The 14,144-nt window shown below is 38.9% G+C and overlaps 1 protein-coding gene across 1 annotated transcript; it reads right to left on the bottom strand.

The window, feature by feature from the left end:
• Positions 1-786: 786 nt before the first annotated feature.
• tgm2b (transglutaminase 2b) lies at positions 787-13,788 on the bottom strand. Its single transcript, XM_030051351.1, has 13 exons — positions 13,703-13,788; positions 9,430-9,609; positions 7,724-7,942; positions 6,697-6,815; positions 6,041-6,169; positions 5,703-5,880; positions 5,438-5,570; positions 4,637-4,740; positions 4,300-4,539; positions 3,386-3,661; positions 3,115-3,275; positions 2,477-2,613; positions 787-1,505 (listed from the first exon to the last, which is right to left on the bottom strand). Exons 1-13 carry the CDS (start codon positions 13,710-13,712, stop codon positions 1,355-1,357), a joined length of 2,037 nt encoding a protein of 678 aa, XP_029907211.1. The 5' UTR covers positions 13,713-13,788; the 3' UTR covers positions 787-1,354.
• Positions 13,789-14,144: the final 356 nt, after the last annotated feature.

Consider the following 14,144-nt stretch of genomic DNA (forward strand, 5'->3'; position numbering starts at 1 on the left):
TAAAACCCACCCTCAGTTTAGTTCTTTGTCTGCTTATTGTGTTGTATTTTCCATGTGTGCACCTTGTGCTCTCAGTGTTCCTTGTGCTCGTCATATTTTCCAGGTTTAGTTGTTACATAGTTTTGCATTCTTTGATGAAACCTGCCTCAGCTCCTGCTCTTTCTCTCCTCCATGTGACAGACTTCCAGTGATGCAATTTTGCTTAAGTTTGTGATTACCAGACTTAAACCAGTGATATAATTTTAACCATCTCTTCTTCTGAGGCCAAAAATATCTCAGTATCACAAGTAAAACAAGCAACTGAAGGATGGAAATGTGAGACACAAGATGCTGCATTTTTTTTTTTTTTTGTTTTGTTTTTTTTCAGAATTATAAAAAAAAAAAATAATGCCGGTGTTTATGATGTAAATTCCATTTTTGGTACATCAGGCTGTTAATATTGAATCTTCTATAGATTTACTACAGATTGGTCACAAGAGGCTAAGACCTTTCTATAAACTTTATTCCTGTGAATACAAACATCGCAGGTAAACATAAAATATCAGATTCCTGTGAAACCGCTCAACCTTTTTGTAATTTTCAGTCAATTCTATGTCAATGAAACTTGGTGTGCACAGGAGATTGTGTTGATTTGTCCATAGATTTAGTAGTTTGGCAGGGGGTTATAATATTTTTACAGCTCAAGACTATCTCCTATAATTAGGCAAATGTCAGGCAGATAATACTGCAACATTTGTTGAAGGCTGAACACTTATGACCCTCAAAAGTAACAAACAGTCTTAATGATTGAGAAAAAACTCCTTTAATTTCAGACTTATAAAGTATAAAATAGTACATAGTACTCAAAATACTGTTCATCAGTTCAGATGCTGAGAAGAATCCATGTCACATATTCTGTTTAAAGGTGTTGCATGCATAGATTTGGTTAGTACTTATGAGTACCAGATTCACCAGTTGCCCAGGTCACATTAAAATACTTCTGGTAATAAAAACATGTTCCCAAACAGCAATGTACAGTGGGCTCCAAAAGTGAACAGCATACATCTTTATATATTAAAATAATGTGCCACAAAATACCGTAAAAGCTGGTGCATTTGATAATAAGTGGATGGTTGGGCACCTGATAGAGCACATGCAACTTATCAAGGCTGAGTCCTTCCTGCAGCGGCCTATGTTCAAATTCAAACCCAGGCCATTTGCTGCATGCCATCCCTTCTTTCTCCCCTGCCTGTCCTGTCACTATCAAAAAAAGGAGAAAAGCCAAAAAATAATGTTTAAAAAAATAAGTAGATAACAGATATAAACATTTTCAAATATCTCCTGCTGTCTATAGATGGATAAGGCTTGGGAGGCTTTATTTGCCGATGATGACATTTCTATAGCCCTTGACGTGACACAGCTTGTTGCTGTTGAAGTCCACCACCAGTTTTCTGAGTCCAAAATGGGTGGGTGTGAAGTAGATTTTTGCCTTGACATGTTCCCCAGGTCCCACTACGGAGTCAAGCCTAAGGGTAAATATTTAAATATCACATTAGTAACACACACTGAACAATTTATCATATCCCCTTGGCTACATAAATATTTATAAAATTGATTGCTGCTTATTTGGGGCTCCATGACAGTTGTGACTATTTATGGTCAGAATGGAGGCAGAGCTGCAGTATCAAACTGAAGGTTAAAAAAAAGAGGAAGAAGTTTCGATAATAGTTTAATTTCTTTTTGATGTACTGGCCAACCACTTTACATGCTGACTGTAATATCAAAAGATGCATTTGTTCATTATATTATCAGTCATGGAGACAGAAATGTAAAGCTGTATCAAGCAATGAGCTGAATTTGCCTACTGTACAGCTGAGTTGTCACTAAAAAATCTCTTGGGTTATGCAGAAGAAGGATAATTTGATTTCAGCTATAACAAGCCACCACACTGGTTATTCATCCTATATATATTATTTTACTGTTAAGCTGGTCCTGGTTAAACAGCAGCATGTCCATTCAGACATCTGTAACCATATGATGGTTACAACAACATATTTTAGAGCTTGGGGATCAAATTTCCAAAAAAAAAAAAAAAAATTCCATTGCACAAAAGCAATGATTGTAAAGAAATCAAATTTTCCTTTGGATTAATTTTCAGGTCAGGTACGGTGAGTTGGTTAAATTAGCTCCCGTTACTCTAAGACCTATGAAATATTCTGACAGATTCCTCAGGCTTATGCTGTAACCATCTTTGTTAGTCAGAGGTTTGTAAATATATTTAATCTGTTCACCATTACATGTTTAGCAGAAACTGGTAGGCACATGTCCGTTTCGTCCAAGTGCACAGCTTTGTTGAAACGGTGGTTAGTTATGGTTTATAATGTTATGATTTAGCATGTAGTTCTCTCTGTGAGTGTGTTAGTGCTCTTTGTGTAAACCTCACTGAAGAGCGGATTTAAGAGTGATTTACAGTGGGGTAATTAAGCAGTCACTCTACCTCTCAGTGAGTACGCGTCCCCCAGTGAGGTTGGCTCCCTCAATGCTGAAGCAGCAGCTCTCCAGTGGCTCTGGTAGAGGGTTCTGCAAGGTGAGCTCTGCGGCCAGCTTTCGGTTCTCCTTTGGTTCACCGAGGATCTGCAGGACACAGCCAACCTCAAGATATTACCAAAAGTCTTACAATAAGCACAATACTGCATCAGTAGGGCCAGGCTCTTTCGATAGCATCTGACCAGCCTGGTGTTGGGTTTGCAGAAACATGCCATGCAGTTTTGATATACTCACAGATTTAGAGTATCAAACAGAATCAGATAGCTGTTGGTCACAGTTCTGCAAATGCTTACAGCAATAATACAGGAAATTGCCCAGGAAGAGCTTTTCAAATCAGCACCAGACTGTAAGAAAAACTTGGGCACTGACATGGTGGCAGAAAACCTGTTTTTGTTAGCATGAAAGCATTTATTAGCAAGAGTTTCGTGTTACACTGCACAGGTCCTTGCCATTGTAAGTGTTTGCCATCATTAGTGACCCAACCAGTCATCTATTTCTTTAAATTACAAGATAGCCAAACTGGGACTTGGACTGTCAGACTGTCTGCTTGTCTTCATTCATCTTTGTCTGGCAGGTCATTGTACTCACTCTGACTTTGATTTCAGGGTTCTCCAGTACAATGTTTCTCACGGCCAGTGTGATATCTCTGGTGGTGTAGTCAATCAGCAGAGCTGCCAGACGGATCAGGTTGTCCTCAGTGAGTGCACCACCATACTTGGAATAGTTCAGCCTTAGTGGAACTCGCCTCTCTGGAACAACACAATTAGCACAATGAATTTTATATAGCACTCACACTGTAAACTCGAGCCTTTAAAACAGACTTATATGAATAACAAATGGCGACTTGGCCTGAGCTCACCTCCTCCTGGCTGGAGTTCAACATTGAGCAGATCTTTAAAGCCACAGTTCTCTCCCAATACTCCATTGTAGGACACAGATGTGGACCCAAACACTAGACGACACTTCTTCTCACTGGGTGTGTTGTTAGTAACCACAGCATACACATCAAAGTCACAGCCCTTCCTCATCTCTGATGTAACCTTGATGGTGAGGTGCAGGCCTTGGTTCTCCTGCTGCTGGAGCAGCTTGTTTTGGTGGTTGGCCTTCTTGAAAGCCTCTCTTTCTTCGGCAGAGCCTGGCAGGAGGATATTTAATCACTAACTTGTGCAAACACTTTGATAGAATGAATCAGAATAGACCCAATAACAGAGCTTTACACTGTAAAGGGGGCAGTGAACAACAGAAATCTCAAATTTGAATCAACATTCCAAATTAATTGTATAAATAAATGGTTATTAATCTGACCTTCCTACACAAAAGCTAAAGGTTACCTTTATGAAGAATATCACAATGATGAATATGAATGATATGCATGAATGCAATATGCATTAAGAATTGCACAATTACTGATAAGGAATGTATTCACTGTCACAGCAAATAATCTTGGTGTATCTTGTTGGTAAGCAGAGGAGGTCTCTTATATTCTTAAGGATATGTTTTTTTTCATGGTATGCTGCAGTAATATATTCATAGTAAAGGCCTGAGCTGCATCTCACTAAATCTTGCTTCTGTGCCTTTTGATACTACTTAGTCAGCAAAAACATTAATAATTATAAAAAACAACAACAACAACAACAACAACAAAAACATGACTTGTCTGAGCTGGTTTTCCCTGAGATTTGGTTGTAAAACTGTAATGTGTCAGTGTTGTGGTTTACGTCACACTAGCTTGTAATGGGTTGAAGTTAGGTGTGGCTGTGGTTTGCTCTGTACCTTCAGGGTACTTGTAGAGATGAGTGATATCCTCTCTTTTATCATTGCCAACATTCTTTGTGCTGATCTTCTGGCCCACCAGGGTGGCGGCAGTGACTTTTTCTGTGTTGCCGTCTTTTTTCTGCATGAAGGTGACGACATCTGCATTGACCTCAGCAAAGACAAATGGAGCATCATACTTGATCATCAGCTCGCCCTCCTTAATGGCCTTGACAGGGATGGGGCCGCAGCAGTACACTCCTGAGAGACAAACGATGCAAAAACAGAGATGGTGGATCCTCTTTGGTCAAGAAATCCCTTCAACAAAACGGCTTCATTAGTACACACTGTTAGTTACCTTCGCTTTTCTCCTGTGGTGTGGGGTCACTAGCCTGCCAGCCATCAAAACCTGATTTGAGGTCAGGCCTGGTCATCCAGCTTTCCACCCAGCAGTGATAATTCCTTTAGACACAAACATATACACATCAGCTGATTTAATAAACCTGACATACCTTCTGATTTGGCGTTACATTAAAGATTTAAACTTTACCAAAAGTGAAGTGCATTCATTAGACTGTAATAAGTAATGTAATACTAAGGGTTACCCACACTTTGGGCAGCATATCTAATTAGATGTAATCTATTATAACCAATCTCTAGTAATGTCCCCTGATCACTTTTTATTTCAGCTTGCTAGTATTTGAGGCATAATGGTACAGATAGGACAAACTGTCAAACAGTAAAGTTCATTTAATACCATAGACTAGCTATCACTATTTAAATGGCCCATTGATGTATCTCACTTTCACTTTACAAGTACTCCCAGAGGTAACCCTCTTATTTTACTGAGACATCTGTAGTCAGAATATATCATTTTCTTAGGTTTATATAAAATAATACAGGCTCAATACAATATATATATATATATATATATATATATATATATATATAATATATATATATATATATTGTATTGAGCCCGTATTAAATTATATATATATATATATATATATATATATATTGTATTGAGCCCGTATTATTTTATATAAACCTAAGAAAATGTTATATATATATATATATATATATATATATATATATATATATATATATATATATATATAATTTAATACTATATATAACACTATATAAGACTTCTAACCAGATCATGTCTCTGGATCTTATGGGCTGTCCATCCTCATTGATGTAGCGCTCAATCACCAGGTTGGCGTTGGTGTCGTGGGCTGACAGATAGTTGGTGACTACTCGGCAGGGGATCCCAAGGGCCCTGGAAACTAACAGGGTAGAAAAAAACAATGTACATTCAACTTTCTGTTAAAACATTTGATGTTGCTCTGTGCCTGCTAGAGATAAACCAAATGTGTTTTGCAGTGATAGGCTACCGAGCTCCACTCTGTCTATCTTACCTGAGCAGGCCACTGCAGCAAACACCCAGCACTGTCCATAGCGTACTGGCTGACAGGCGTTCCTGTCCCAGTTCTGCAGGATCTCCACGCTGCCCTTCCAGGACATGGGGCTCACACCTCCTTCATAGTCATCTGTCCATTTTCCCAGCAAGACGCCTTGGTCATCATTGCAATTCACCTAAAAAGCAAAGGAGCGTAACAAGATTATGTTTGTCCACAGAATTTAATGTGCAGTTTTAAGTCATGCCATTTGGGAGAAAAACAGTAGCCTGCAACTGCAAGTGTCTCCTCCATATAAAACAGTGGAAATGGAAAGGTCAAATATTAGTATGATATACCATGGCACTCAACACTCTGCACACATAGATTGGATTCCTCCTCCCTGAGCAGTCTTTCCCAGGATTGCGTAGATATTTAGGATTCATATCCAGGATTCTCAAACAGGCATCCAGGATTCCAGTTTCAAACTGCCCAAATATACAAAACAACAGGCAACCATCACTAATCATCTGTAGAAGTAAGTATAATTCAAGGCAGCACTGCATATCTACCTCTGTAAGTGATGACAAAATAGTGAGGTGGGAAATGTCAGACTGAATCAAATTCCCTAAATGTAAACAACAGGTGCTAACATAACTAATTTGATTTTTAATTCTGTCATGCTCTATGTGATCCGCACTCATGCACTAGTAATGCAATGCTAATCAGACTGTATCACATATCAGCAAGATATGGTTTGGAGATGTGAACATTTCTGCAACTTTAACAGAGTTTGAATATTCCCTGAGAAATACAAATGTCACAATCTCAATTTCAGTGTTTATTGTTTAGTAATTTCTACATTTACTACTATGCAACAACATGAATCTCCTAGTGAGGGGATATTGTGCCCTTATCACAATAAACCTCATCCTTATCGGCACATTACTGGCTCTCCTGTGGGAACATGTCTCATTAATGTGATGAGTGAGAACGTCACTGTTGGTGTTGGTACCTGGCCAAAATTCCATGGTGTAGGTAGGGGAAGTTTGTAATTTCCTCGAAAAATGATTCCATCCTGACATAAGACATATTCCTTCAGACTCTCCTCATTGTCCATATACACCGCATCCCCTGTTGCCAAGTCACATTGCAAAACAATACAATAATGAAACACCTCCTCAGTAGAACAAGGCTGGCAAGTATAGGTTATTATTGTCTGGAAACTATTCAGGAACACAAATATTTTCATTTACAGATACAGTATCTTGAGTTCTGGAGTTTATTCATACCATCTGAATGAAATATGAACTTTTACTTGAGCACATCCACACACATCCACTCACTCAGTCATTTACACCTTCAGTCAACCACTCACTCACTTTCCGCCATTAAAGGAAAATTAAAGCGTAAAATGCATTAGTAGCATTAAAACCCTGAACTGGCAAATTACATTGTGTGCCTTTTTATTCCTTTTTTGTATATTAGTTATTCCACGGCAAAGTAGCCAAAAGTTAATCTACTGATGCCAATGTGAAATATTATCAGCATAGTTACAATTCTATTTAATAGGAAAAAATATTGTACAATCTAAAACAAAAATGTTTCAAAGAAAAATTTTAATGTCAGCCTCTAAAAATAAATGAACAGGGCCTTCTTTGTAGACTCACAATTGGCAATGATGTTAAAATAAACATCATTGCTAGGAGACATCCACCACAGAAAAGCAAGAGCACACTTTCCTATGAAACTCTATTATACATTTTACCAATGGAAAAATGGGATTATACCTTAAAACAACAATGTTAATGTGTTTTAGGGTGGAATTTTTCTTTAATAGTCCTAATCCTAAACTACTGCAGTTCTGTCATACATGTTATGTGATACCGCTGCTACTGCTACAACACCCTACTTCTGTTTCTCACAGGCACCTGTCATAAGCTCACTTTGGCATGAAACCTCATCATTCAAGCATTCAACAGCCTAAGACTGCTACACAGGATCCACAGACTGACAGCTTGACATATAGTCTGCTTACCCACCTGGGCACCAGGGGTTAAAGAGCAGGATAAACTCAAACCGCCCCGAATGACCCAGCGTCAGGGTGTAGCGGCCGATGGGTGCATCTGGTGGAGAGCAGATGGACAGGGCCACCATGTTCCCTGGGGGACCGGTGACAGCGGCGCTCCAGCAAGAAGTATCGATGTTGGCAGACAGATCAAAAGAGGCCCTGGTGCCATACTGATCCGAGGGATGAGGACCTGTGTGTGGGAGTCATTATGGTCAGAGCGAGGACGCTGCACTTGGGAAATACAGTCAAGTGAAGCATTTGCATCTCTGCATGATAAATTGGAAATGGAAAGTTAGATCTCACATTCCCGCAGTTTTCCCAGCGCTCCCTTAATTTAGTTCAAACATTTCTGGAATCCTTTCGCATGCATGGACAACAAAACTGCATAATGGGATATAATTATGACCAAAGACGATAGGAACCCAAGTCTCCCTTAGCGGCCTCAGTGCAGATTTGAGTTCTGGTAAACTACGTGAACTCAAGTTCGTCCATGTTTACTCCAGGCATTGATCCAAAGAATCAGTCTCTTGAAGTCTTTCCACTCAGTGCAACCAACCAAACCATGGGTGGGCTGGGATACTATGAGGGGTAAAAATGCTTGATGTTCAAAGTTCATAATGTTATCTCTGATTGTACATATGGTTCCTGTTGGCAGCCACACTTCCTGTTTAACCAGATGGATTTGATGGCAAGCAACAGTTGTGTTATCATACTCTGCATGACAAGTTCAACCAAACGTTAACTAAGCAGAAGAGACAGTTTTCAGAGATGCTTGGAGGTATTTTCAAAGGCGTGCTCTTCAGGCCCTGACAGGAATATCTCAGGCTCCTAACAATAACAGCAAAGTCAGTTAACACCCGCTGTGCAAAGAGGGGCGAGTTGAGGACGACAATGGAAAAAATAACAGAATAATACCTTACAGCCTCTGTAACTGTACTCACTTTTAAAAGCCAGTAGCAGTTTCACTGACAGCTTAAGTAGCAAACACAATGTCCTTTTCCATATAAATGGCCTGATCTTAACCTGACTGCTCCTTCTTCCTCGTCATCTTTGAAATCACAATGGGCAATAGGAAGATAAACATGGCGTGGTGCCACTGGAAACACATGGTTACAGTAGGCATTTCCACAGTGCTCAAGACTTCCTGAGGGACAGAACACAATTACAGTGTTTCCCCCTGTCCTCTGTTAATGATCCACTATACCACACATTTTTCAAGTACTGGTGAAAGTTTGTTTTGATGTTTGTCTAATTAAAAGTTATTTATGCGGTAATTAGCAAGCCATTACCACTTACAGAAACTAAAACATCTGAGAGCATATTATACATACACCTATAAAAATACTGTCTGAATTGTGAATCTGTGCTATGCTGTATTGATATGGTTATAATGAGCAATTATTAAAAGAAGACTTCTAATATCATAAATACATATAATAGAGTGATTACTGATCGAGAAATTTAATTCAATTGCTGAGACAGCTCAAGACAAACAATTCTCTCATCTCTGCATGATTTAAAAAAAATATGATGAAAAATAAAAATACATTGCTCACTATTGTATGCATAGCCGGATACAATAGTGATACGTCAGTCATTCAAAGCCTATACTGACATTGATGTTGAATATAAGGTATTGCTTAACAAAATTACAAGGCTAATAGTCCTGTACTGTACCTGTTTCTACTGTGCAGACAAGAGAGCTGGCTCCTGGCTGATAGACTCCTGAGTGGAGCTGCAGGTTGACTGTGAACGGCTGGCCTCTCCTCACAATCAGACGATCGACACCATTCAGATCGGTACGATGGTGTGTGTTATTGAGCTCACACTGCAGGTCCCAGCGGGCAATGTCCAATGCTTAGAAGAAAAAATAATAAATGAACATGACAAAAGAACTCAATATATCCCTTTTTGGGATATATTGATATATTCTTCATTGTAAAAAAAATAATAATAGCTTGTTATTCAGCATCATTATGAAATGCTATGTAATGCAAAAATGTTTTTGTCTAGCTATCATCATCATCTTGTGAAGGAGGGACTTAAATTTCCTGCTATGTTAAATATTGTAAAAACAACTGTAAAAACAACTAAATTTTTACCTTGTAAAAATTTAGTTGTTAATAAAAAATGAAAAAAAAAAGTGGTGCATATTTATTTTACAATAAATTTCTTCAGGAATTATGTCAGTTATGTCAAACTGCTGTATCAGTGCAAAGGAATTCAATATGTCTGAATAGCAATTAAATAGTCATTAAGTATAACTATTTAAAAACAATATAACATATAGTATACTTCTGTTTTGGTAAATCCTAGGTTTGGGATGGGCTAAAGGGCATTTAAATTGATTTACAAGGTCCAACAATGGCATACAACTTTTTGTGGCAAATTTGTGGTGAATTAGCCCTAAAACTGTGGTTGCTGAAAAGTCTGCATTTCTTGCCAGACAGTTTGCCTTTCTGCACTGATGTGACTTATCCATTTGTGTTAAAAACAAACAAACAAACAAAAAAACAACAGCTTTCTAGTTACAAAAATTCACCTCTATAATGACTTCACTTTCCAATGTCTCAGTGGTAGAAAAAACTTTTTTATATACGTGAAGGGCCACTTTATGACCTTTAGAGAAATTACAAACTCTGTTGACTTGGTTGGAAAATAGGCGTGTATAAACTTCAGCTTCGACCAGGACAGTTGCTCTCATTTATGTCAACATATTTTCATTTCACAGGGCTTCTGAATGGGTTTAACAAGGTCAGCACAGACACGCTGAATTAGCTGGTGTCAGTCACTCCCTGTGTAGTGTGTAAACACATAACCCCTCCTTCTCCCCAGGGTGTGTAGTGACTAACAGAATCCCACCCTCTGAATTCCTGTTTGCATTGACTTTGAGTCCTCCCGTTGTCTCACTATTGGTTGGGCTGCTCCTTATTATGTCAGGAGGTTAATCTCTCTCAATGTATTAAGCCTTTGTGTTTGGTGGCAATGTCAAGGATAGGGCTAAAGGCCTGAATACACAAAGACAAAGCTGCAAAAACTTCTTGGTGCTTCTCATAATATCCATGGGGATCATTTAGACATTCCTCCTGGCTCTGATCTGTCACTGATCTCGACCTTCGCGCAGTTCCGAACTGCAGACATGACGGTGTAACTAATTGGACCAAATGCCTTCAGGCTGACAATGTTATGTCTTGCGGTACAGCTGTTCACTTTACGCTTTTTTGGTCAAACTTTTATGGAGATTGCACTTTTGCTGGATTGAAAGGTTAGAGCTATTAGGGCTACACACATTTTTAACACCATCCAGACTTTTTGCTGACAGATTAACAGTATGAACCTCAACTAAGAATGAGTGCTGCAATGCCTAGCACATATTTAACAGTTGATTGAGGAACCATATACATCATTTGGTTCTAATACATGCAGCATTTTTTGCCTATTCTCACACTGAAGAAAAGCCTGTGAGAGAGAGTGTGAATCCGTGAAGTGAAATTTTACTGACTGTGATGTTTTTAGTGGTGATTTTTTTATCCTAGTGGAGAACAAATTGTACTTTATTTATTTATTTATTTATTTATTTATTCATTTATTAGTTAGTTAGTTAGTTAGTTAGTTAGTTATTGTTGCCTCAGTACTTTCATTTGTTGACAAGGTGCCATTACAGTTGAGGGTCTGTTTGCCCGTTTGCAGCTGCTACATTCAGTGCCCTATCACCCTCATTACCGCTTGTATTATGTATTATGTCGTTTGTTCTTATGACTTGTCTTCTGTTGTGTCTTTTGTTTTTATGACTTAATAGGACAATAATAAAGATCTAATCTAATCTATTACTTCATTTTTGTGGAGAAACGGGGGTGTCAGGGTCTCACAGCAGTTGGGGGGTCTACTCTAGCACACCTAGTGGGGAAAGAGCCCAGTAAAAGTGATCTATGGCTTACAAGAATGTGGTGATAATTAAGCAAAATGAAAACATATGAAGGTCTATGACCTAAAAACTTTCAGTACTCAAAGCTAAACAACCCACCTTAATGTGGCTGCAGTAAAACAACACAATATTCAAAGTGTTATAATTGGTGGGTTTTGTTGTGGGTACATATAGGAAGCTAGTATTAAAGAAAACATATTTTCATTAGCTCCCATGCAGTAGTACGAGAATATGTAACCTGAAGTAAGAGCTGCAGCATGGCAAACTGAATTTATTTAATTGACTTACAGGATTAAGGGTTATATACTGAGACCTTAACATATCACAAGCAGATATTCCAGTGCCTGAGTTTATTCAACTCCCTGCTCCTCTTTGAACCTGCTCTCTTCACTAACCCACGGCACACTGTACACACCCACACTTTGCCTCCAGTCTACCAACCATGAGCAACACCACAGAAGGGCTGTCTTAATGTGAGCAGCACTGAGGCCAGCATAAGCCTTATAAGGAAACTAAAAACTAAATCTAGCTGGGGTGAAGTGGGCAGCAATGGGTACAGTAAACACTGTTTAAATCCTGGAAAAACCAATATGTAAACTCTCGTCTGAAGTTAAATAACTTGTGCTCTTTCAGTTAGCTGTGAATGAACAATACTGTGACTCAAAAACCCTCTCTCTGCCGAAAATGAGGCATCTTGTTTTTTTCCGTCCATGCTGACTTCAGAGCTGCATACTGTGGTAATCAAAGGCGTTTAAGTCTAACTGAGCGCTTTGTGCATGTGCCCAAACACATGGCAAACAGGTGACACTGATTCCCCACTACTCTGTTTATTATACAAATTCTGCAGCAGTGAAAGGATGAGGACATTGCATCCCACCATGTCCTCATCATCTCTGCTTACAGGATGGAGAGAGAATTTAGATAAACCCCCTTGGCTTTTCATGTATTTAGTTGCCTCAGCTGGCCTAAATTAAGGAATATTAACATACTGTGGCTATGCACTTTAAATTATACTGACTGTTGAATGGGAGGAGGGGCTTTTTTGATTGTAGACAAACAGTTAGCACAAGACAACTACTGAATAATTATGGTTATCAAAAGATACTATACTGTATTATAATATACTCACTGGAAATTTTGTAGATATTGTAGTGTCTCTGATATTTTTGGTTTGAACAAATGGGTCAGCGACAACTGCAACTTATAGAGGTGTTTTATGACAATCTTGAAAATGTGAAGCTTGGTCTTCAGTAAAGTTTTGAATGGGTTCAAAGGGGCTTTGGGCGACCCATTTCTAAGGACGCTGTGCCCATAAAGTTTGGTGCAGTTAACTGGTAGAGGCTCCAGCTGCTCTCCAATGCTATTAAAAGAACCAAGGTCCCAGTGCAACAATCATCTCCACCTTTAAAATGAAGGTGAAACATTTTTGAAATGCATAGCTGTGCAACTCCCTTCTTAAGAATTGTTCCAGCAGCTTTCAAAGCAGCAACAGAGTGTGATGAGATGTGTAGTTTGTGATAACAGCTGTCACCTTTTAATTTTCAGGCATCCTGTCTGCAGCACTTTGGCTGATGGCCTTCATTTTTAAATATGTCCTATAAATAAATTGACTTGATTACGGCAAGACTGCCCTTCCTAACATTAACCATATACCATAAATAGACAGTCAGTCACAGCACTGAAAACGGTACAGGCCTACTATCTAAATCATGATGATGCATTGTACTGCCATGAGCTAATAAATCACAATAGTTTCTCTATGTGACTTCAAAGTCCCATAAGTTTATAATTGTCCCTCAACTCCCATATTAGGAGATTGTGGGAAGAAACTATCGAAGTCAAATGTTTTGCAGGAACTGACTAGCTAAGATGGGGGAAAATTAGTCTGGCATTACCTCGGATCAAATATCAATATTTATAATCCAATTTTAATGTGTTGCTATTGACCTCGTAAAAACTGGTGAATGACAAATGGACAATAAAAAATTCTGCATGGAAAAAAAAAAGATAGCGATAAAAACCTACCTTGAGCCATCAGTGCAGGTGTGTTCCCAAACAAAACAAATGTGTTCGTCGGAGGAGTTTCAGTTCAGCTGGCAGTGTGCGAGCTCTTGGTGCGGTTTCTCCGACTGCCCGGCTCTTATTTGTAGTTCTCGAGCGCGTCACTGGAATTCCTCCGAACTCAGACAGCGACAGTGGGCGTGACGACCCCCCCCCCCCCCCCCCCCCCCCCACCCCTCCCCTCCTCACACACACACACACACACACACACACACAAAACAGCATAATCGCTGTTAAGGAAAATGCCTTAAGATACCCAATAAGTATTAGTCATCATCTTCACTGTGCAGTGAGTGACGGTCAGACTCGCCGTACTATAGATATATACTGTAGATATTCTGTGGATATATTTTAGTATGTCTTATTTTTTATTACTCTTTTATTACTCTGCAAAGTTTTTTCTTTC

This window comes from Myripristis murdjan, chromosome 5, assembly GCF_902150065.1.
Source record: "Myripristis murdjan chromosome 5, fMyrMur1.1, whole genome shotgun sequence".
In the NCBI taxonomy this organism is placed as follows: Eukaryota; Metazoa; Chordata; class Actinopteri; order Holocentriformes; family Holocentridae; genus Myripristis; species Myripristis murdjan.